The sequence below is a fragment of the Parasteatoda tepidariorum genome, chromosome 3 (genome assembly GCF_982258835.1).
Source record: "Parasteatoda tepidariorum strain Cologne lab strain chromosome 3, Ptep-v5.0, whole genome shotgun sequence".
NCBI lineage: Eukaryota > Metazoa > Arthropoda > Arachnida > Araneae > Theridiidae > Parasteatoda > Parasteatoda tepidariorum.
In genome coordinates, this window is record NC_141757.1 from 5,755,591 (window position 1) to 5,778,558 (window position 22,968).

Sequence of the window (22,968 nt, forward strand, 5' to 3'; positions counted from 1 at the left end):
CGAACCCACAAACACTTGGACATGGGCCTAGTGCCTAACCGACCAGGCTATTCCTGTCTGGCGACAGACTTTGTGGCGAGGAGAGTTCTTTCCGTAGAAAAACTACTTCCTCATCCCTTCCTGACTATTTCGCCCAGATGCCACGTATGTTTTGACTGTGCATTTAAAAAAAACCCTTTACCTTAATTGTTAGTATTAGTTCTGTAAAAACTTAGACTGAATAACCAAAGATTGGATAATGTCGGACACATGCGAAATCTCGTCTCAGACTAAATCCAAACTTGCGAATAACCCAAAAATTGCAAGATTGTCGGCTGTGTCCAGATTTTGGTGTAGATGGGAATTTCATCCGAAACTAGTTCTTGGTGTGCGATGTGCGTTTTTAGATTCATGTTCTAAGAACTACACAACATTGATAGTTCGAGAGGAATGATGAGCGACCCAATTATCAACAAGCTGAGAGAGTGTCTGATACTTTGTGTGTTAAGATTTTAATTCAGCATTTCAAATAATTACTCTACAAATTTTGCGATGCGCATTTTCCATGTTAAAATGATCGTGCAAATGACTGACCAACTCAAATCCTGACAAATTGTTTGAAAACAAAATCAAAAATAATTTTAAATACATTTCATGCTAATTATATTTCAGTATGAAATATTAGCTTGTAGTCTATTTAATTCTTAATATGTAAAGCTGGGAAATGCATCTTAAACGAGTTTCAATTTTTCTAGCTTTTTATATTAACTCATTTAAAATTTGTTAAAAAATTATTAAAAAACTATCACATTGATTTAAGAAAGCTACAGTTATTTGAGAATTTTAGGGACATTTATCTTAAAGGACAAACATTTCTTAAATATTTTACTTTTTGGTCTGACAAGGCGCATAGGAACAAAACTTTTTTCCATTTAGTTTATTTAATTTTTATATGTTCAAAGAATAAAAAGTTGCACCCTGCTAGTCGAAAAATATCTATATTTTACAGGTACGCGATATGTTAACATTAAACATTACATATTTATGAATAAAGTAACAGATTCGCATTCGTAACAAAACTCAAAAATCTTTCATTAGGTTTTATGTAAACTTAAAGTTGCTATACGAGTGGAAAAGTTAAGATAAAAATAAACAAGCTTTGGTTGAAACCCTGGTTTTACATGCTAGCAAGAATATAATTTACAACTTCTTATAACAAAAATTTAAACATAAAACATGGATAAGACTGCTTATCTATGTTCTGACGGAAATTATCCTAAATGTATGAAATGTACTTGCGTGTTTTATGGGCTCGGTATCCCTGCCAACTGTAAAGTTTTGGATGAAAAATTTCATTCCGCCTTTTCATATAGAAAACGCCCCAGTGTAAAATTTTGATATCTGATGCACCAAGGAAGGCTAAGTATTGGGGAAAAAATTCAATAAAATGATCGAACGAGTTCTACCTGTAAAACAAAAGACACTACCTTGTCGATATTTCGACATCCGCTTTAACCCTGTTTTTACCTAAAGCTGCTTTAGTTTAGAACCCCCCAACTCTTTCAAAAGTATGCATCCCAGTTTTAAGGCTTGACACGTTGATACTCATTATTTGTAGTTTAACTCAAATCTTACCCACCATTGATTTTTGTATTTCATCTTTTAGATGACATGACATGCATTTGTTCTATGTTCCCAAAGTAAATTTAATCTTAAGAATCAAGAAAATATTTCAAATAATCAAAAAAATAAAAAAAAAACAGATTAGAAATCAAGAGACTTAAGAAATCAATATCAAATTTAAATTGAAATTTTTTAAGTTTGATATTCTGAATAGGAATATATTTATAAAATTCAACAGTTTAAAATTATGCTTTGAAAGAAATATCTGAATGGCAGATAATGATGGATAACAATTATATTTAATAAAAAATAACAGACGGATGGATAATTAAGAAATTTATTAGTCAAAGTTTACAGTTCTAGCTTTTAATTTTCACCGACTGTCGAATGCTTCGTTTTTTGGAACAAAACCAAGTCTTCCAACAAGGCTGCCGTCTTTGAATTAGATTCTTCCAGTGAACTAAAGAGCTTCTGAACTTGTTCCATCATGGCGGTTTGCTGACTGACCATCGTTCGAATCAACCTCTGAATATTCATTTTCGGAAAGCGACCACGTCTAGTTTTGCTTAGAGCCTGTTTCAAAAAAAAAATGCAAATTAACGTCAAGAAAAATGTAACATTTATACATTTTATTTTTTCACCAGGTGGCGAGTGCAGAGAAGAGTACCAAAGTCAAAATTCTTGATGGTCCCATCAAAAACTTTTGGTGGTTTAAGTTGGTTCCAGTGCGATTCATGATTGCCCAACCTCATCCTACATTTTCTATTATGCTTTCACGATTTTTAATATGCCAACAAACTTCCATCATTCCATGATGGAAAACGCTAATTTAATACCATGATGGTTAACCATCAAGAAAAAGCTTGATTTTCACGGACCAACAATGATGGTTCATGACTGTTCCAACAAGTACGATGGTTTAATGGGAATTCTTGTTGATTCAGCAGGAATATACCATCAAAACAAGTTGGGTTCTTTAATGGTGGCCCACTATAAATCAGTCCGAATTCTTATATTAGTGTGATGGTAGTTCATGAGTGTTCCAACATTTGATTTTTAAGGAACTATGATGGAAATTTCTGATGGTTTAGCATCAACAAATAATCAAAACAAGTTGCTATTCTTATGTTGTACCATCATACACTGGTCCCAATTCTTACATTGGGATGATAGTTTCTTATGTTGGTTACCATTAAAAATATAATGGTTCATGATGGAATTATTGATGGTTACAGTCAATACTGTCGATTCAACAATGGAATACCGTCAAAAACTTATGACTTTGGTGGTAAAGAGGATCTAAACTAATAGTTAATACAGAATAAAAATGCAGGAACACCTGTCTGAAATTATTTTATGACTATTTTAACATTTAAGGAAGTTTTAGAGTATTATACTTTCTGAATAGAATGGGAATCTAGGTTACGAGATTTTTCCACTCTTAACACTTTCCCCCTCTCACTTACCATAGTTTCGGATCTCTTTTCCGCACTCAAATATATTGAAATTTTACTGAAACGTGCAGAAAGAATTAAAGATATGCCTGGACCCTGGTAACTGAGCCAGGAAGTGAAAATCGCGTAACCTCGAGTATACACTTAATTTCATAAGAGATAAACTTACAAAATTGAGACATCTTCATAAAATTAAATAACTGCCGGATTTGTATCGACTAGCCATCGCTGATATTCGAACCCGGTTCGCCTCACTGGAAGGCGAACGCTCTATCCCCTGAGCCATCGCGGCTCACCCAGCTCTTTGGAGCTGCACGGGTCCAGACGAATGGCTATGGGGAGTTCTTGCTCTAGACTAACTACAGCTGAAGGTTTATTTTACTTACATCATCGGCTTTAGTAGGGTCTGCCTTTGGTTCCTTCTCTCCGTAGGTGACGGACTGGCTCCTCGAGTGATCTGAATCTTCGGATATTTCAGATTGCTTTGTAGGTTCCGTGTTACGCCTTGGTCTCGATCCAGTTTGACGAAGAGGCTTTACTTTTGCTTTGCTGAATATCCTATCCAATTGATCGACACAGGCAGGTCTGGCCATCTCGACACCCATCATCTGAAAGCCTAAGTAAGAACTGAAAGAAAAAAAACCTGTAGTGTATATCTACCACAACAAAAATACAATTCCGAATCTAGTATATAACCCAGAAAACATGTAACCTTACAGCGACCTTGTGTCGGAGTTTTCCTTAGTGTCACGAAAATGTTTGTACTAAAAACAGTTTTTCAATAAAACAAATATTGCAGTTTCAAACCTTTCATCCTAAAATGATTAAAAAATACTTTTTTTAAAGCTTCTTTAAAAAGTATTGTCCTTAATATGTCCTTGACGTAATTCAGGGGCTCTAGATGAAATGGCATTGTCCATTCAAATTTCATAACAAGGTGGATTTTAGCTAAGCATACAAGACTTTGCGAAAAGAAACCTTATAATTACAATAGATGAAACATCATTTTCATTTTGAGACTAGCTTTATTCGAGAATTTTTTTAAGCATGAAAACCCTAAGACAACCTTGATTTTCAGGTTTTCATATAGAAGGTTGTTTTCCAAGGTTTCCAATGCATAGAATAACTGCGTAGAATAGAACAGGTTGTCACAGATCTCGTTTTAAGGTTAGATAGTTTACACGTAAACCGCATAAAAAACCTTTTAAGATTTACATTAAAAGGTTTTTTCAGAGTGAAAACAAACCTTATTTTGCTATCTGGGACGACATGTTCACTCTATGTTGGGGTACCTATTCATAGATGAAGGTTGACATGGTTGATATCTACTTTCCTCACATGGGTGACCTTCGGACGTGAAGTGAACATGCCCAACTTCACAGAAACTCCCACTTCGAAATGAACAGCCCTACTTCGTCCACATTGAACAGTTGACTTGTGACAGCGACATTGTCCTCTTTACGTTGTACCACACAGCGTACAACGTATGCACTCTACTGCTAAAGGCAACACAAGAGCGATCACGACAGTGAACTTAGTACAGCTCTCCCAGCTTTTCACACAAACAGCAATGAATGAACTAGTGGTATCCCATTCACCGAATTCTATCAAAGATAAAATTCTGGTGAGGAGTACTGTAATGTATCTACCACTACAAATATACAATTCCAAAGTATACATCACATGTTAACTAGATTCTATGTTGGGTACCTTTTCAGAGATGAATGTTGACATGGTCGATAACTACTGTCCCCACAAACCCATTTGATTGTTAGACTGAGGCACAGAAAGTTTGAACATTTAAGCTAAGGAATTACACAAAAAAATGTAGTCATTAGTTCATATTTATACTAATTTCTCTAATTGAGCTTTCAGTTTCTAATTTACAATTAAATCAAAACTATTCTTATAAATTTGCTGTCATTCCTTTCAAAATATGCGTTAAATTGTTTTAAGAAATAAATTGTTAATTTACTCTATTATGACACTAAAAAAAATTAAGTTACCTTAGCATATTTGTGTAAATCGATCAGTTTTAAAAGAATACTCCACAATAAATCTTACGGCTAAAAAAACACGATTTTTGTAATTTTTAACACATCGTATATAGTTTATGGTAGAAGTGTAATAAGCTTATTTTATGTAATTTATTAAAAATTTAGTTTAATTTTAAAACAATTTTCATGTACAGCATATTTGACTGCAACACAAAATTCAAAAAGCTTACCAAATGTTTGTAACTCAACTTGAACTGTTTACATTAATTATACTTCATTAAAAAGCAAAGCTATTCTTTAGCACCATTTCAATTTTCAGAACTTAATTTGTGAATCGGTACCGTTATAAATCTTTCATATCCCTGAATAAACTTTATTGTTGTGAACGAAAAATAGTAAATTTCAGTTATTTATAAAGCCTTTGCGCCAAAAAATATTTATTCAGAGAAAATTTTTTATGCGCCCAACCCAGTCACTTAAAAATTAGCATAAAAATATTTAAGTCAACCCTTTGATCTATTGAGATTTTATCTTATAACAGTCGTTGAACAGCCGACCCAATTTTATGGGTTTACGACTACTAATGTTCAACTCCGTAACCTTGTCATTTTGAACCCATGACAAGGAATCTCCTGGATCAAGTATTGGTTGGAATTTGCTTTCGAAGAGGGCTTTTGGATGGAACTCTTATTTGCATTACATGAGGAGAAAACCTCGAAAACATTCCACGGTTTTTGTTGAGAATTTAATGTGTGAGTTACGTGTGAAAGGGTAGAGAATGAAGGACAACTATTCCTTTATTTATGACCGTAGTTGAACAGTAAACCACGACTACTAACGTTTAACTCCGTAAGCTTGTAATTTTGAGTCAATCCAGAAAACAAGTAAGATCCTGGAACAGTATCTCCAGGTATGATTTGTTATGGGTACATGGAAGATTTAGCGTATGTCAGTCACCATCTACTACACGGGGAGTAATTAGATCGAACCCACGACCTCTTGGATGTGGGCCAAATGCCCTACTAACCAGGCTATCCAGGCCCAAGACTAATGTATTGCAAAAATACAAAAGGCTATGTCTATAGAGAGTCCATTTAAAAGGAATACGCGAGTTCATGAATGGATGATGCAACAGCCGTAGGACCCAGATATTGTCATACAAATGCAAGTTGTGCGTAACCACAGCAAACAAGTTTAACGTTCGCAATTATTGAAAAATACTCACTAATATTCTTTACTCAAAAGACTCATCTGACGAAACACATCATCTTTGTTGAACTCTTTAAATTCTTCCTTGCCGAGAAGACGCTTGCATATTCTCTTGGAGACACTGTAGCGACGAGACCGTGGTCTCGACAACACATCTTCCCAGAGATCTAAAAGAGTTTGGACCTTCTCCTCGGACCAGGCTCCTGTAGAAATAGAACGTTTATTACTGCCTACGAGATTCTATCTAGTTTGTCTAAAGTAAGAACTCCCCTAGTCATTCATCTGGACCCGTGTTGATGACTATGGTAACTATTTCAAGTAGGGGTGCGCGGTCACTGTTTAGGACAGGTTTTAGCTAGGGTCGACGAGAGAAAGGGAATCTTTCTTCAGTCTACCGTGTTAGCCCTAGAGAGAAGCTACCCATCCTGAAATGTGCTATTCTTGTTTCCATGGCAGCAGACTGCATCAGACTTTATGAACGGGGGAAGTTCTTACCACAGAAAAACTATACTCAATATCTTTGAAGAATGTAGCTCTAAAAGATGAACCCCATCGTTAGGTGCTTCAGGAAGAAAAATTTCAGAATTCAAGCACTCCAACATTGACTCCTAATGGTGATTTTATAGTGTTACATTTTTAACGGAAGAAATTTTTATTTTATAACCAACGTTAAACAGCCGATCCAATTACGACTACCAATATTTAACGACGTATCCTTGCAATTTTGAACCCAATCCAAAAGACAATTCCTGGATCAAGTATTGAGAGATTAACCTTCGTAGAGTGCTTTGACGGAGCTAACCAGCATTTGCGTTACATAGAGAGGAAGGCCACGAGAACCTCCCACGGTTAGCCGGACGTCAAAGGGACTGTAACCCTTGATCCGTCTACCACTGAGTATATTTCAAGTCAGCACAGTGGTCGGTGCAAGCCGGATGCAGAATTCGTATCAACCAGCCATCGTTGTGATTCGAACCCGGTACACCTCATTGAAAGGCGAACGGTTTATCCCTGAGCCATCGCCACTCACTCAATATTTTTGAAGAATGTAGCTCTAAAAGATAACCCCATTGTTTGGTGATTTAGGGAGAAAATTTCATAACGCTAAATTAGTATTTCTAAGGTTATCTGAAACCACTCGTTTACTGGGTTTACAGTAATTTTTAAACTAGTTTCTTCAAAAGTAAATTTAAAATCGATGGTAATTAAACACTAAACACCCCATAACTTAACTTTAGCTTTAAAACTCTTGCATTAAAAATGCGCTTGTCATATAGTTTTTGCGCATTTGACTTTATGTAATTTTCTAACAATTATCTACAGTTAATATTCTATTTTTTTGTATTTTGTTTCGAATAATACTTGTCGTACACCGATTTCTACCACAACCGGCCATTTGACTGGGAGAAAAATTTATTGCTTTATTAGGTTATCCGATTAGAAATTACAGTGCGATGCTTGTTCAGCGTATTGCATTCGATGAGTTGCCCATTTCTGCAAATACTTTTGCATAGCGAGTTCAATCAGAATAACAGAATTAAAATTTAAAGAAAGTGCCTAAAATATTAGATTGGCATTTTTGTGTAAGAAAAAGTGACAAACTGTTTTGGTCAATAGCTTATATTTTATTTTGATACCCTTACTTCATTTCTAACTGTTATTTTCACCCAGAAAAGACTTGCGAAATCAGGGGTCTGTCCAGACATTTTGTGAAAGGTCCCGTTTCTGTTAAATAGTAAAAAACTACTCATAATTTGGGAATATAAAATAAATGTTAAGTCACATTCTTTCAACCAGGGTCCTGTCCATTGTGAATTTGTGCAAATAGGGTCCTGTTATCGCAAAAATTGCTAAAAACCTTTTCAAGAAGTTTTTAAATTGTAAATAGATAAAATATTCTGCTCAACAATGGCTGCTACTAAATTAGAGATGCAACATACAAATATTTGGTATTTAGCATATACTGCTCAACGCAGAATATTCATTTCGGACGAATAATGGAAACAAAAATCACTCACATTTTTAATTTCAATTGACATATTTAAAATAACACAACTTAGTAATGTATCACTTTTAATGTGTTACGCATTAAGTAAATTTAAATTGTTATAATTATAATATTTTATTAATTGCCAGAAATAAATTTTAATTTACATTTTTATTTATTCTATTACATGAATGTAGATTGATCAACTAGTTATTTACAAAAAATAGTCATTTAATATCAATAAAAATGTGCACACGATGTTTTGTAAAAGTAGAAAAATTTTCTTAGAATACTACATTTGGAATTTAAACTTAGGGAAACTTGGAAAACTTAAATTCGAACAGATCTTTCTCCCCCCCCCCCCCAGGGAAGAGTTTATTCGAATAACAAATTAACGAAGATAAACAAATTTGTGAAGGGTCCGTTTGTATGAAAAGATATTTTGCGAAAGTTAATGGACCCAAATTCCCTTTAAACAGACCCCTGGTAGTTCAATCAGAATAACCGAATTCAAATTTCAAGTACCCAAAATTTTAGATTGGCATTTTTGTGCAAGAAAGACTAGATGTTTTGGCAAGTAGCTTATATTTTATTTTGATAGCTTTACTTCATGTCTAACTGTTAGTTTTTTCCCAGAAAAATTTCGAAACAATCAAGACAGCTCAAGTTTAGAATAAATATTGATTATAAGAATTTTAGAAGTAATAATTACAAATATGTTAACGGAAAATGTACAATGAAAGTACCCTGTATATATGTAAAAGATGCGTTGGGCAATGAATTAAAAATTCTTATTCTTCGTGTTTGTAATATATAAAAATTGACAATATACAGTTTTGTTTAATTGCAATAAAGTTACTTTCAATCAAGAAACAAAATCCGGTCATTTGATGGGCTATGGTAAAAATAGGTATAGATTAAGTGTTGGTATGTTTAGTGTTAAAAGTAAATTTAAAACAGATGGTAATTTAAATGAAAAATAATACTTCTGAAATTCAAAATTAATGGATGCGAGACTCAAAAATTTTAGAACTGTAGGCAAAATTTATCTAAATTTAAGAATCTTAATAATGTTCGTGAAATATTTGAGGGTATATAAATTTTTACTCATTAAAGTATGTACATTTTAGTGATAAAATCTAAGTATTAAAAGTAACCGGTCGAGTAGTTTGAGAAATGACAATTTAAAAATTAGTTTTTCTGAAATTCTATACTCAAACCTATTATACCGATTTAAAGTAAATATCGGATTTTAGCACTTAAAACATTACAATAGAAAATTTTCTTGAGCATTAAATAACTGAGTACTTTGGGTAAGCAACAGTAAAAAGTTAAAATATTTACCATTAAAAAGGACCGAAGCCTAAACTTTCCCGGCAAAACTATTGGATACACATTGTCAAATTGAGACTACATAAACGATCAAAATACAAAATTTAGATTTTTTAACAGCCGACCCAATTGTTTGGGTTAACGACTACTAATGTTCAACTCCGTAGCCTTGCAATTTTAAATCCAAATCATAAACAAGAGAATCAAATAATGGGAGAAATTCGCCTTTTTGATGCAACTAAAGCGCAGTTGTGTTACATGGAGAGGAAAACTACGAAAACCATCAACGGTTAGCTTGACGGAAAGGGATCCCATGACCCGGCAACCACTGAGACGTCAGCACCGGTGCGAGACGGGTGTGGTATTCGTGTCAACCAGCCATCACTGAGATTCGATCCCAGTTCACCTCATTGGAAGGCCCCTGAGACATTGTCCAGATTGAGACTCAAACTTTGCGGATCAAAAATAAAAATCGCAGATAAAGTTTTATTCAGATAATAGGTGTTTATACACCCCACAACTTAAAAATTAGCATTAATTACATTTGAGTAGAATCCTTGATCTATTGAAACTAGCATTCACGCGAAAATCCGATGATTAAAAAAGAAAGTTATCCCGAGTACTCTACTCATTAAACACATTAAATTTTGCGCAACTACCTCCGTAAAACAATCTTTCTACTTAGTTACTCTATTGTGAAAATTTCAGCCAAGCAGTAGAAAACGAAATTTGCAAATTTCCAAATAAAGAAATAGTCTGCAAATATTTCATTTAAATCGATTACTTATTTTAAAATTCTAAGAAAAATAAAAAATTGCAGATGGAAAACTTAGATGTTATCAGTACTAGATTCAATATCAGTACTAGATTCCATTCAGTAAATGGAAGATTGAACAGTTTTAAGTCCGAATTTTAAATCCCAATTAAAACTAATCTTCGTAGCAAACTAAATTAAATTTTGAATTGCAGAAGATTTCTAAAATTTCTAGAAACGGAACAAAAATGTAAACATTCAGTTAGAACATTCAGTTAGGTTTCTTCAAATTATGTTAATAATCGCCGGGAACTTCAGAATTAAAATTAATCTCAAAAACTACTATGTGTACTTGAAATATTTTAGAAAGAACTAAACGAAATTTAAAATAATTCAAATCAGCTCAGTTTTAGAAATTTCAAAATTTAAAATTTAGCAGAAAAAAAAAGTTAATTGAAATATTATACATATATCAGCTTGGATCTTTAAACTTGGTGCGATTAAAAGTAATTCTCGCAACAATGCAATTCTCAATTTTTAAGAATTTAGAACAATATAGACATGGCTGAACGCTTGTTGGAAAGTTTCTTCAAGTTCAACATAAGAGCGTTTAACCCTTTAATGGGCCATTTATTTCAAGCAAAGGTAAATTGAAGTATTCTTGGAATTGATATAATAGTAATTGATACCAGAAAAAACTCATTAGCTTATTAAAAATTAATCTAAATTTGAATGTCATTTTTTGTGGTAAATATATTTACCACGACCTATTAAGAATTTATTGGCTTTTACTTTTGTTATTTATAAAGCAAATTTTATAAATGACACAAACTTCAAAAGCAATTATGTATTTTATAACTTTTACAAATTTTCTTAAACTAACAAATGGTTACCAATTTTATTCAAACGCACTTCAAGAAAACTGAAGTTATTAACAAATGGAAACCAAAATTAAAAGTACGAAAAAAGTTCACCATGGACTTTAAGAAGTAATGGTAAGTATATTTACCACGGCCTTAGAAAGTGTTAAAACGCAATAATCTCAAGTCAAAATAAAGTAATTCGTCAAACTAATTTGGTTTTAAAAATTCAAATCTTAAGTAACAGTATACTAAAAATAAAGTGAAAACAATCATTAAGAACATTAGAAAACTTCAATTAAATAAGTTATGAATTAGTTGCTGTTCAATAAATTATTATCCAGATTATTTAAACTAAACGTAAGCTAATTTGAAATAAATTTTGAAGTTTATAGAAAAAGTGAAATTAAAGCATTAAAGACAAATTTAATTTTAACAATCTTGCTCAGATTAAGAATCTGTTTAAAATTGGAACTTCAAACTTTCAATTTAAAAAAAATTGACTCCGATACATAAAATTAAAGTAAAATTTCAACTTCCGATTTTTAACTATGAAAGTTACATATTTAAGGCAACAAATAGAAACTATGAAAATTTCAAACAGCAGATTAATAATTTTGAGATGAAAAATTTGAATTCTAACCTGGAAATCCAACTTTCGAGTGAATGAACACATCCAAAGCTTCGTGATGTGTTTTTGGAATAGTTTGTTCTTCGGACATTTGGCGGACTTCAAAACCCCTACGGCTACTTCCAAACAATCTCTAATAACAATTTCGTACTAAGCTTGACTAATAACGCGAGCAGCCAACGTAAAGGGTTATTTATACTATACTTAATCAACCAGTCACGCAGCAGGAAAATTAGCATAAATAAGAGTGCAGTGAGTTGGTGATGTGGATCTGTGCTACTCGCTTTTATCGTCTGAAATGAGTTGAATTTCGGGACTTGCTTGTAGGAATAACATACAATTTCTGGCTTGTGTGCTCAATTTAGGCTTACAAACCTTTGTCAAATAGAGGGACAGATAGCACAATACAGAGAAAGACAGCACGAAGATACATCCAGAGTAACAGCGGGATTCGAACCCGCTACCTCTCCGCTTTTTACAGTGTTTGCCGGGCAGGGGGCCTAGCGGTATCGCCCGTCAAACTCAGTGTGAAGCGTAGAGGTGGCGGGTTCGAATCTCGTCGTAACCCTGGATGTATTCGTTCTGATGTCCTTCTCTAAAATTGTTCCACCTGTCTCTCTACTTGACAAAGGTTTCTTAAGCCTAAATTGAGCAAACAAACCTGCAAATGCATGTAATTCCAATAAAGCAAGAAAGGCGGGTTTATTGGAATTACATACATATACAGGTTTGTGCTCTCAATTTAGGGTTATAAGCCTTTGTCAAATAAATTTTTCGAAGTCAAACATCCCTGGCTGCTGTCAGTGTACGGGTGGGTGACCACTTGAATTAGTCTGCGTAGGGCGCGAAGGTGTGCGGTATAGGTCCTCGTTAAACTGTTCTTCTATCGTAAAGTGCTCGTCTTCGCATGCAGGTCGTCGGGCTTCCGTAGGGGGGGGGGTGCCATCCCCTCAGCAGAGGATCAAAATTTTCATGGCATGTCTTCGGATCATCCTCAGCGATGTTTCGCAGAACATCGCCAATAGCCTATTGTGCAGCTCTAGAGCGACGTAAATAAACTACAACGATAACTCAAATAGAAGAATAGATAGCACAATACAGAGAACGGCATGAACATACATCCAGGTTAACAGCGGGATTCGAACCCGTTATCTCTCCGCTTTGCACAGTGTTTAGCAGGCGATACAACTCAACCAGGGAGTTTCCTAATAAAGGCGGAGCAATGTTGATTTGGATGAAGAAGAGGATCTTTGCTCTTCGTTCTTATCCTCTGTGCTGTAAGAGAGAGTTCTGTTGATGGTGGTGAGTTGAGTTGTTGATGATGGAGAAGTAACGGTGCAAGATGAACACTGTGGAGAAAACTTTAAACTAGTTCGATGCAAAATTTACAGTTTTCCGAGAAATCGAAGCACGTAATTTTACAGTTCCGATGCACTTTTGGAGAGGTTGAGTTGATGATAATGAAGAAGTGAGGATAGAAAATGATCGTGAGGGACTAAATCGATGCGAAGTTTGCAGTTTTCTGAGAATGAGAAATCAAAATTTAATGGCTCTAAAACTTTTGGAGAGCGAACATTCATCAGTGTAAACTCTTAACAGAAACACTCTTTCCCCCAGGCTGTCTGGGTGACTAACACCAATAAAATAAAAATTATGTAGTTCTATTAATTTGAGATTTGTAGGTTGGGGACTAGAATCTTCTGGTTAAACTAAAAAAGAACAATAAGATTTTAAAAAGCATTGGTCATAGCTGAGTAGATAGTGAGAGGAAAGTGGGAACATCATGATTGAGGAACTCAGGAATTGAGGTCCGATGAAAATCAAATTTTTTGCATTCAAAGAGGAAGTGGCTTACAGATTCTGGGGACTGACAATGATCACACTAAGGAAATCCATGAGTCCGATACTGTTCCAAATTATATTTAATTGAATTGTGATACTTCGGAGACTAGAGATTAAAATGTCTTAATTTTGGTTTGGGAGTTGATTGAGAGAAATTTTATTAACTGGGGGACCAAAGAGGAAGCGTTTGTGGTATTTCGAGTTGATCCAGAGCAGTACTGGTTCCCAAAGTGGTCCCTACGGACCCCTAGTGGTCCCCAGTATCATTCAGGGGGTCCATGAAAAATTAAAATTGAATTTGGGGTCTCTGAACGATGTCAGGTGGTCCGCGCAGGGTTTAATATAAAATATTAAAATTATGGGCTTAGATATTACTGTTCAAGTGATATCGAAAAGAAGACAAGAGGGAAAAAAAGCAAATAATCAACAGCCCTAATGTACCTACAATACATATGAAAGGTTATTTATGGGAAATCGAATCATGAGATTCGTAATTAAAATATTTTCACTTCGTTAAACGCAACCAGACACCGTACATCCGTTTCTCATAACCAGCGCAAAATTCATCTGCCGCCAGGCGGTCAAAACTTGGCGTGAAAATAGCCTTCCCTTGATTTCAGATGGTACCACGGAATTATAGGGTTAACGTAGTAGATTGGAGGCTGCTAAGACAGTTCGATTTACAAATCACAACCGCCTCGTTTCAATTAAATTTTTGTACCACATTACGAAACTAAAATTCCGTGTCGGATTCGAACTTTGACAACGTCACACGTAAAATATCAACACTTTTCCTTTCAGGTATTATTATTCTACTTTAATTTTATTTCTATTTTAATAATGTGTGTTTCCAAAATATTTTTTAAACACATGCGAATCTATAAAAATTCGCGCGTTTGTCACAAAAATTCCTTTCACCTGTTGATTATTCTCCGAAGCCTTGGAATTTTTGTTTTGTTTTCTTTTGACAAAGAATATGTAGTATAGATATTATTTAGTTATTTCATTACTATCTTTTTAATAAGCTGTCTGTAAAAAAAGAAAGTAGGACTGGATTATTTAATTCTGTGATTATTAATTTATAGGACTGGATTCGTCGCCTCATTGGACGAAAATGTCTTAGATTTCGTTGAGGATATTTTGTTAAACCCGCCAATGAATGGAAAATACGACGCCTTAAAAAATGCATTGTTAAGTAGATTGACAGATTCTGAAGAAGCCAGGTTAAAAAAGGTGTTGACTACACTTATCAGAAGGTTGCGTGTTCAGATCACGTCCGGGTCACCAGTTGTAAGGGAAGATTTTCTATCTTCCTACTATGTGCGATTTTGGATAAATAAAAACGAAGTAAATTGGAGACATCACAACATTTAATATACACAGTTATTTACAAGTTAATATAAAATATATAAATCCATTAATACTATTACATCCCAATGTCTGGAACGTCAATATAGTAATTATTATTATTGAGTTGTCTTAGCAACGTTGTTTTTATTTTTCATAAAACTAAATATAAATGCTTGTTATGTTATTGCTCTTGCGCACCACAGGACAAACGCTGGCTTTAATTGTATTATAGCGATTAATTTCAACTGCCGCTTTTTCTCAAAAAATATTAACCAGAATTAAATTACCGAAAATGTACATTTGAGTAAAAATATTTTTTTCTTCTTCCCCTTGCCAAACGTTTTTTGAAAGAAATTTTAAAAACGAGAGAAATAAAATGTAAAATAAATATTGAGCTGTACTGTGCCTAAAAATTTTGCTGCATTTGTATGTAACTTACCAGTTCTGTTTTCATGTTCTTTTTCATGGGTTGCTTGAAATAGATTATAATTTGGTTTTTAGAAATTTTTAAATTAAAAGGAATTTAAAACATATTCATCATTTATTGGTTATCTTGTTAAAAATGCTTCTAAATGTGAAAAAAGTGTATATCATTTATATATTTTTGGTAATTAAAAAGAAAAAAAAAGACTTATTTTTTTTTTGGAAAGTTATTTACATTAATTTTTTAAATAATGTTAGGTTTTTTTTTCTCTTGTAGAAATATCTTCAAATAAGATGCTCCTCCCCTTCAAATTAAATAATTCAGTCTTTTAGTTCAATAACAAATAATCATAATTAAAAATCTTAAGCATAATTTATTTATTTTGATGTTTGTTTTATCTCTTCATACCTTTAAACAAGCAGAAATTTCATTACCATATCTTAATGCTTAAAACTTGGGAGTCTAAATTAAGAACCTGGATGATATTTCTAGACAAGTTTAGCTTTAAAACACAATATATGAATGAACATTCTTTTTGCACAAATTAAGACCAAACTTTTGATGTATAAGGTGTAGAAACAATTGTGGTGCAGCATGCAAATTTTTAAGATGATAGTGTTCAACAATTAAATAAAACAATTTGTGATCTTTAGATAAAAAAAATTAGAAACTTCGTATCATATTCTAAATCAGCGTTTGTAATTCTTTCACCAACTCATAAAATGCCATTTTTATCTAAGAGGAAGAATAAATTTTTTTCCTTACTGTCACTATTAACTGCACCTTAAACCTTGAGGGACTTGATTTCCTTATCAAATTCCTGCTCTTGAACAAGTTTAAGCAGGTTAACTTCAGAGTTTTGTTTTTACTAGGATATGGAGGATTGATTTGTTCCAGTAAAAACCATGGAAAAAACCTGGTAAATAATATGAACCAATGTTTATTTATTTACAGATAAAGTTTTTTATTATTTATAACTGGTTTGAATATATATTATTTCTATATTATAACAAATATTGGAAAACAGAAAAGACACTTTCAGTTTTTGACATTTTTTGAAATTTCTCAAGAAATACTTAACGGATTAATTTATAACTTTAAACATGTTTAGTTCATGCAATTTTTTGTACTTTGTAATAAGATTTAATGCTTTCAGAGGTTTGGGAGACCAACGATAAATTACAAAAAAAAAACAAGTATTTTTGAGTATCCGAGAAATCAATCCTATGCTAGAAAATCAAGCAATAAGTTGGTATAACTTGTACAGGTTACTTTAGTTGTAAATTGAAGTAGCTGCATAAAATTTCGTAAACCTAGGGACATGGATTTATAGAGATAGGGACATTTTTATTAAAAACTAATTTTTTTGCCTTACTTTTTTTTGCTATAACTTTATAAATATTCAATGAAATCAAACAATATTTTTGAAGCAGTTTAAAATTAATTACAAAACTATTTATTTAAAATTTAAAAAAAAAAATCGTTAAGATATATGTATTTGAAGTAGTTCTTTTATACTAATATATAATTTTTATGTATTACAAACACAAAGAATAAGAATTTTTAATCTTATTGTTTGCTTAATGCATTTTTTACATTTACAGGGTGTTTCCAATGTACATTTTCCTCAAACATACTCCTTTTAATTAATATTATTTCTATAATTCTTGTAATTATTCTTATTATTAGAAGAATTATAATTCTTTTAATTAATAATATTTCTTCTAACAACGTGTGCTGTCTTGATTGTTTTGACATTTTTCTGGGTAAAAACTAACAGTTAGTTAGAAATGAAGTAAAGATACCAAAATAAAATGTAAGCTACTTACCAAAACATTTAGAATTTGTCACTTTTTCTTACACAAAAATGACAATCTAAAATTTTAGGTACTTTCTTGAAATTTGAATTCACAGTTATTCTGAATAAACTAACTACGCAACAGTCTGCATAAATGTGCAACTCATCGCTTGCAATACACATTACATTGTAATTTCTAATCTGATGACCTAATAAAGCAATAAAATGAGTGTGGTAGAAATAGATAAACGACAAGTATTATTCGTAACAGACAAAATACAGAAAAAAAATATATATAAAAAATAATAATGGAATATTAAATGTATATGATTGTTAGAAAAAGTCATGAAGTCAAAGATGTAAAAACAATAAGATGATAAGCACATTTTCGATGCAAAAGTTCTTATTTGGTCATTTAACCAGTTATGGCATGTTTAGTGTTAAGTTGTTGCTTGCTTAAACATTACATTACTTTATTGCTTCTTCTTATGTAGTAACACAATTTTTTGAAATAACATTTGAGATTATTAATATCTACTATGAGTAAACATTAATTATGTCTTTCTTAAATATAGTTGAACAATGGCTGATGGTCGGTTGATTCACTGGTTCCGCAATGATTTGCGTCTCCATGATATGCCGTCCTTAAGCTTTGCCATGACAGTTAGTATAATAAAATTGTCATCTTTAATGTCTCTTTCTTTTCAGAATGAAATATGTATTTTAACTATAAGATGAACATTTTGATATGCATGTTTATCATGCTGCGTAGCATTTTTGAAAAGTGCTAATTTTCGATAATCGTTTTTTAAAAGCCCTTAAAGATGCTTTTTTCAAAGGGTGTTTAAATTTAAAAAGTGCTTAATTTTCCCTTTTTGAAAATGAGATTTTTTTCTTTACCATGTCGATTTTCGTCAAGTATTATGTAAAAGCGTGCTTTTTACATTGTTCTTTTCAATGTTTTCACAGTTAGTTCAACAGTCTATTTCGGAGTACCGTCGGTCCATAGCGTATGAAAGCGCCAATCATTTTACATGTTTTATGAAATATTTCCGCATGTCTACTGAGCAAGGTTCGGTGAGATTATTATAGTCTCATGTGCAAATCTGTTGCATTTTGCAAGATATTCTCAATTTCAGGCTTCATTTTCCACCCTTCGATATTGAACTGTAAAATCTTTTGATCACTTTATTATGGCTAATATAATAAAGAAAAGATTTATTTGTCAGAAACTAGTTGTTTTATCATAATCATGTAAAGTTTTTGAAAATTATTTTGCATTTTGTTAATCTATATAGTGCTTAAAAAGTACTTAAAAGGTGCTTATTTTTTGTTGAGAGATTTGGCTACCCACCCTGTTTTAGTATGCATGTTTAGATAAATTTGAAACATAAACTTAACATTGCAGCATAACATTTTATAATTAAATTATAAATTTAGTAGGTGTTTAATTTTGCACAAAATTCTTCTCACTATAATTATGAGTTGATAATTACTTACTGATCCTCTTTGTGCCGAACTGGCACCTAAGGTCTAGAGTCTTTTTCTCCACGCAATCCTGCCTTTGGACAGGCAATGCGCTTCTTTCCATCCAGTCGATCCTGCTCTACTAAGATCTTCCTTAATTCATATTTGCCACTGTTAATCTCGGTCTGCCTCTTTTTCTCTTTCCGTCAGGCGCTCATGAGCTTGCAATATTTGCAGGATTGTTTCTATCTGTTCGTAGTATATGGCTGAGCCATCTCCATCTTCGTTTTAAAATTTCTCCATTAACAGATGGTATATTAGCTTTTGTTAAAAGGTCTTGATTTGTTTAACTATTGGGCCAGAAGATTTTTAGTATTATTTTCAAGCATCTATTTTGAAAAGTTTCAAGTTTTTCTGATTTCCGGGGTAATTGCTGATCTAGGTATTTTTTCCCTTTTGTGCATTATCGTTTTATTTTCATTATGAAATATTCTTTTTGTATTTTTTCTGCACAAATTTTTAAGATGTTTATTTTTTCTTGGAAAATATTGTATGAGTGTTGACATTTGAGTGAGTAATAAAGCTGCTCTTTGCTTGCAGATTTTAAGGTTTCTAATTTCTGTTTTTATAGAAATGTTCAAAGCTGTATCCTGTCTACATTTTTGATGAAACTGGGATACTTGAGAAACGAATTGGCTACAACAGATTGCGATACATCATAGAATCTCTGGAAGACATTGATAGGACATTAAAAGCTTCCGGTGGTAGGTATGTAAATTTCATTTGTATCACTTAATATAAGCATTGAAACTTAATATTTAATATTAAAATTCCCAGAACTGAATGAAACCTGGTGCATAGTATTTTAAAAAATGCATAAAGATGCTTTTATTTGATTTTTTTTGTTTTTAAAAGCCTTAAAGGTGCTTTTAAATGGGATGTTTTTAAAAAGTGCTTAATTTTCCCATTTCAAAAATGATATTTTTTTTTTTTTTTACAACATGGATTTTTGTCACATATCATGCAAAAGCATGGTTTTGACATTGTTCTATTCAACATATTCACAATTCATTCAACCACAATCCATTTCGGCGTACCGTCAATCTGTAGCATACGAAAGTTCCAATCGTTTTGCATGTTTGTGATACTAGCGAGTCTGTGGGTGCTTTAATTAAATTTTTTTAAAAGCCCTTAACGGTGCTTTTTTTCATGTGTTGTTTTTAAAAAGTTCGGAATTTTCCTTTTTCGAAAATGAAAATTTTTTTTACCATGTCGATTTTCATCACATATTATGCAAAGCAAGGTTTTCACATTGTTCTATTTAATGTTTTCACTATTCATTCCACCACAATCCATTTCAGTGTACCGTCTGTCCGTAGGGTATGAAAGTGCCAATCTTTTTACAGGTTGGATGAAATACTTGCGTGTCCGCATGTGCGTCTACTGAGCTGAGTCCGGTGAGATAATTGCACTCTCATATGTAACTCTGCTGCATTTTGCAAGATATTTTCCAGCTTCTGAAATCGAATCAAAGTATCTCTCGATATTTTTATGGTGGCTAATGTAATCAGGAAAAAGCGTTCTTTGTCAGAAACTAGTTATTTTATCATGATCATGTAAAGTCGAATATTATTTTTCATTTTGTTAATGTATGTAGTGCTTAAAAATATTTTTTGAGTACTTAAAAAGTACTTAAAAGGTGCTAATTTTTTGACTGTGAAATTAAAATATTGTGATTTGAATAAATATGATAGCCAATTTATAATTTTGTCAGACTGTATGTTTTCTGTGGTGAGCCGACTAAGATTATGAAAGATTTGATGACTGACTGGAACATTACGCACTTATCCTACGAAGATGATATCCAACCCGTTTGGACTGATGTGGAATCTTCTATTCAAGACTTTTGCAGAGAAAGGAATGTTGAAATAATCAATAAAGTTTCTCACACTTTGTATGATCCTAAAGATATACTTAAAGCCAACAGAGGAAACCCACCTGTCACATATAATGTTTTTTGTCAGGTAATTGTATTCAGCGTTTCTTTTTCTTTCTTTTTTTTAAATCTTAAATGCACAAAAGGAGCCATAAATATTTACAAATATAGAACTGTTTGAAAATATTCATTTTGATTGCATTACACTTCATTGTTATTTATTTAGTTACTCCTGTGGAAGAATTTTTTTGGCCTTTCTGCGACATACCTCTAATACTAATATCTTTCTGCAAGATACTTAAAAATAACAAATGTCAGATGATTTTTCTCCGGAAAAAATCCGGATTTTCGGATTTTTTGTCCGGAAGTTTCCCGTAATCCGGGATCCAGAAGTTTCAAGAAATCATCGATCACATTTATGTACAAGAAATCTTGTATATTTTATTAAAAAATATTATAATATGTCTATTAGGCATCTCTTTCATTTGTAAATCTTTGTTTCTGGTAGGATAATAAATGTTATTAGAAATAAAGGTAAACTTATACAAAATTATTAATTTAAATTATGCTGCATATAATTTATTTAAAGTTTCATGTTTTGAATATATCAATGGTTTAAATTTATAAAGACATTAATTTTTTGAAAGGCGTAATTAAGGATTTTTGAGTTGGGCTCACAATTGCCCTTGAAATGTACATGTTACTAATTTAATGTTACAAAAGCATAAACGTCAAAAAAATAAATAAATAAAATAATAAATAAAAAAAATTGGATCAAGTAAAATAATTTTTTTGACTGAATATGTAATATTTTTTTTATTCTAATATATTGGGCGATACTTTCACATTTTGTAAGAAGATGATACACTAATTATTTCCTATTTCACATTTTGTAATTCATCATCACATTAAAAAAATCATGAAATCTGATGCAGTAACTGTTGAATAAAGGCAAATTAATTTTAGAATGTTGAATGTTTGAATGATAAAATAAAAGCAGAAATCGATAAAAATATAAAGTTGAAATTTTTAATGAGGAAAAGCTAATAAAATATGTCATTTAGATTACTTATTTCATGATAGGGAATATTTATTAAATTATTTTACACTTCTGGATTTTTCCAGCTAATGAGCTTGTTATCATAATCACGTAAAGTCTTCAAAAATTACCTTGCATTTCTTTAATGTATATAGTGCTTAAAAATATTTTTTGAGTGCTTATTTTTGTGTTAAAAGATTTGGCGATGCACCCTGTGCATTTATAATAAAATTCGGTGTTTGAAATAAAATTTTATATAATCCAAAATAAAATATATTTAGAAGTAGAACGCACATTAAAAAAAAATTTATAATAAACTTTTTTTATTCCTTGTAGGTTGCACAGTCACTAGGACCACCCCCAAAGCCTGAACCTCCATTGAAATTCGAAAATATAATGTTATCGAATGAAGAAGTTTTGGATTCTAAAATTCCATCATCTCCTGAAGATTTAGGAGCAACAATGGAATGCCCTGAACAAACAAATAGGGTTGCTTTTTACTTTAAATCTCTTTACTTTTTAATGTGAAATTTTAAAGATATTTATGTTAGCAAAAACTGCACTCAAAGTCACACTCAAGGTGCGAAACGTTTTTTAAAAGTGCTTGAAGGTGCTTATTTTTTATTTACGTTTTTAAAAGCCCTTGAAGATGCTTTTTTTATATGGGGTTTGTAAAAAGTGCTTAATTTTCTATCGTTTAAAAGGAGATTGTTCCTTTGCTGTATTGAGAGGCGTTCTAAATTACAAAAAAATAAAAAATTCTTAATTTTCTCAGCATTATTTATCAGAAACTAGTTATTTTATCATGATTATGTAAATTTCTGGAAAATTATTGATTTTATGTTTATAAATTAGGAACTTTAAACTATAGAAAATAATAATTTTTATTACTGCGCAATATCCTAAGTATGATTTTTTTTTTGGGAAGTGATTAAAAACATTTTTTGAGTGCTTAAAAGGTGCTTAATTTTTTTTGTTGAAAAATGTGGCTACGCACCCTGACACTGTCTGCTAACACATTGGAGCCTTTCTACTGTCAGTGGTTAAACCAAGAACTGATTACTGTGCCCCTAGGCCCCATAATAGAATGCCTCAAAAATTCAAATATTGTAATAAAGATGTAAAATTTTTATCTTAAAATTTGTTTAAATCAATTTCATACTTATATTGGAAATGATTCATAAATTTCCTAAGATATGTAAATCTTTTTATAATTTGCTTTCATATTTAAAATGCAAAAATTTCGTTGTGAGTTATAAAATATGGGGTATTTGCTTAAAGTCTGC

At 32.0% G+C, this 22,968-nt stretch overlaps 2 protein-coding genes and 1 long non-coding RNA gene across 5 annotated transcripts in view; 2 read left to right on the forward strand and 1 right to left on the reverse strand.

The window, feature by feature from the left end:
• Window positions 1-22,968, forward strand: part of LOC147812725 (uncharacterized) — a 284,443-nt gene that overhangs the window by 228,719 nt on the left and 32,756 nt on the right. The gene's annotated exons all lie outside the window — the stretch shown is intronic.
• LOC107441905 (uncharacterized) lies at window positions 1,926-11,979 on the reverse strand. The gene is made up of 4 exons (XM_016055312.5): window positions 11,839-11,979; window positions 6,279-6,465; window positions 3,443-3,683; window positions 1,926-2,175 (listed from the first exon to the last, which is right to left on the reverse strand). Exons 1-4 carry the CDS (start codon window positions 11,915-11,917, stop codon window positions 1,969-1,971), a joined length of 714 nt encoding a protein of 237 aa, XP_015910798.1. The 5' UTR covers window positions 11,918-11,979; the 3' UTR covers window positions 1,926-1,968.
• Window positions 14,245-22,968, forward strand: part of cry (circadian regulator cryptochrome) — a 32,808-nt gene continuing 24,084 nt past the window's right edge. The window contains exons 1-6 of one of the 3 annotated variants that reach the window (XM_087158668.1): window positions 14,469-14,712; window positions 15,222-16,361; window positions 17,816-17,903; window positions 19,339-19,475; window positions 20,482-20,731; window positions 22,019-22,171. In XM_087158668.1, the coding sequence (XP_087014794.1) occupies window positions 17,823-17,903; window positions 19,339-19,475; window positions 20,482-20,731; window positions 22,019-22,171 (621 nt within the window). In that variant the 5' untranslated portion in view covers window positions 14,469-14,712; window positions 15,222-16,361; window positions 17,816-17,822. Of the gene's footprint in view, window positions 14,713-15,221; window positions 16,362-16,670; window positions 16,691-17,815; window positions 17,904-19,338; window positions 19,476-20,481; window positions 20,732-22,018; window positions 22,172-22,968 lie in introns of those variants that run through there. The other 2 variants (XM_087158667.1, XM_087158669.1) reach the window with 2 other exon arrangements.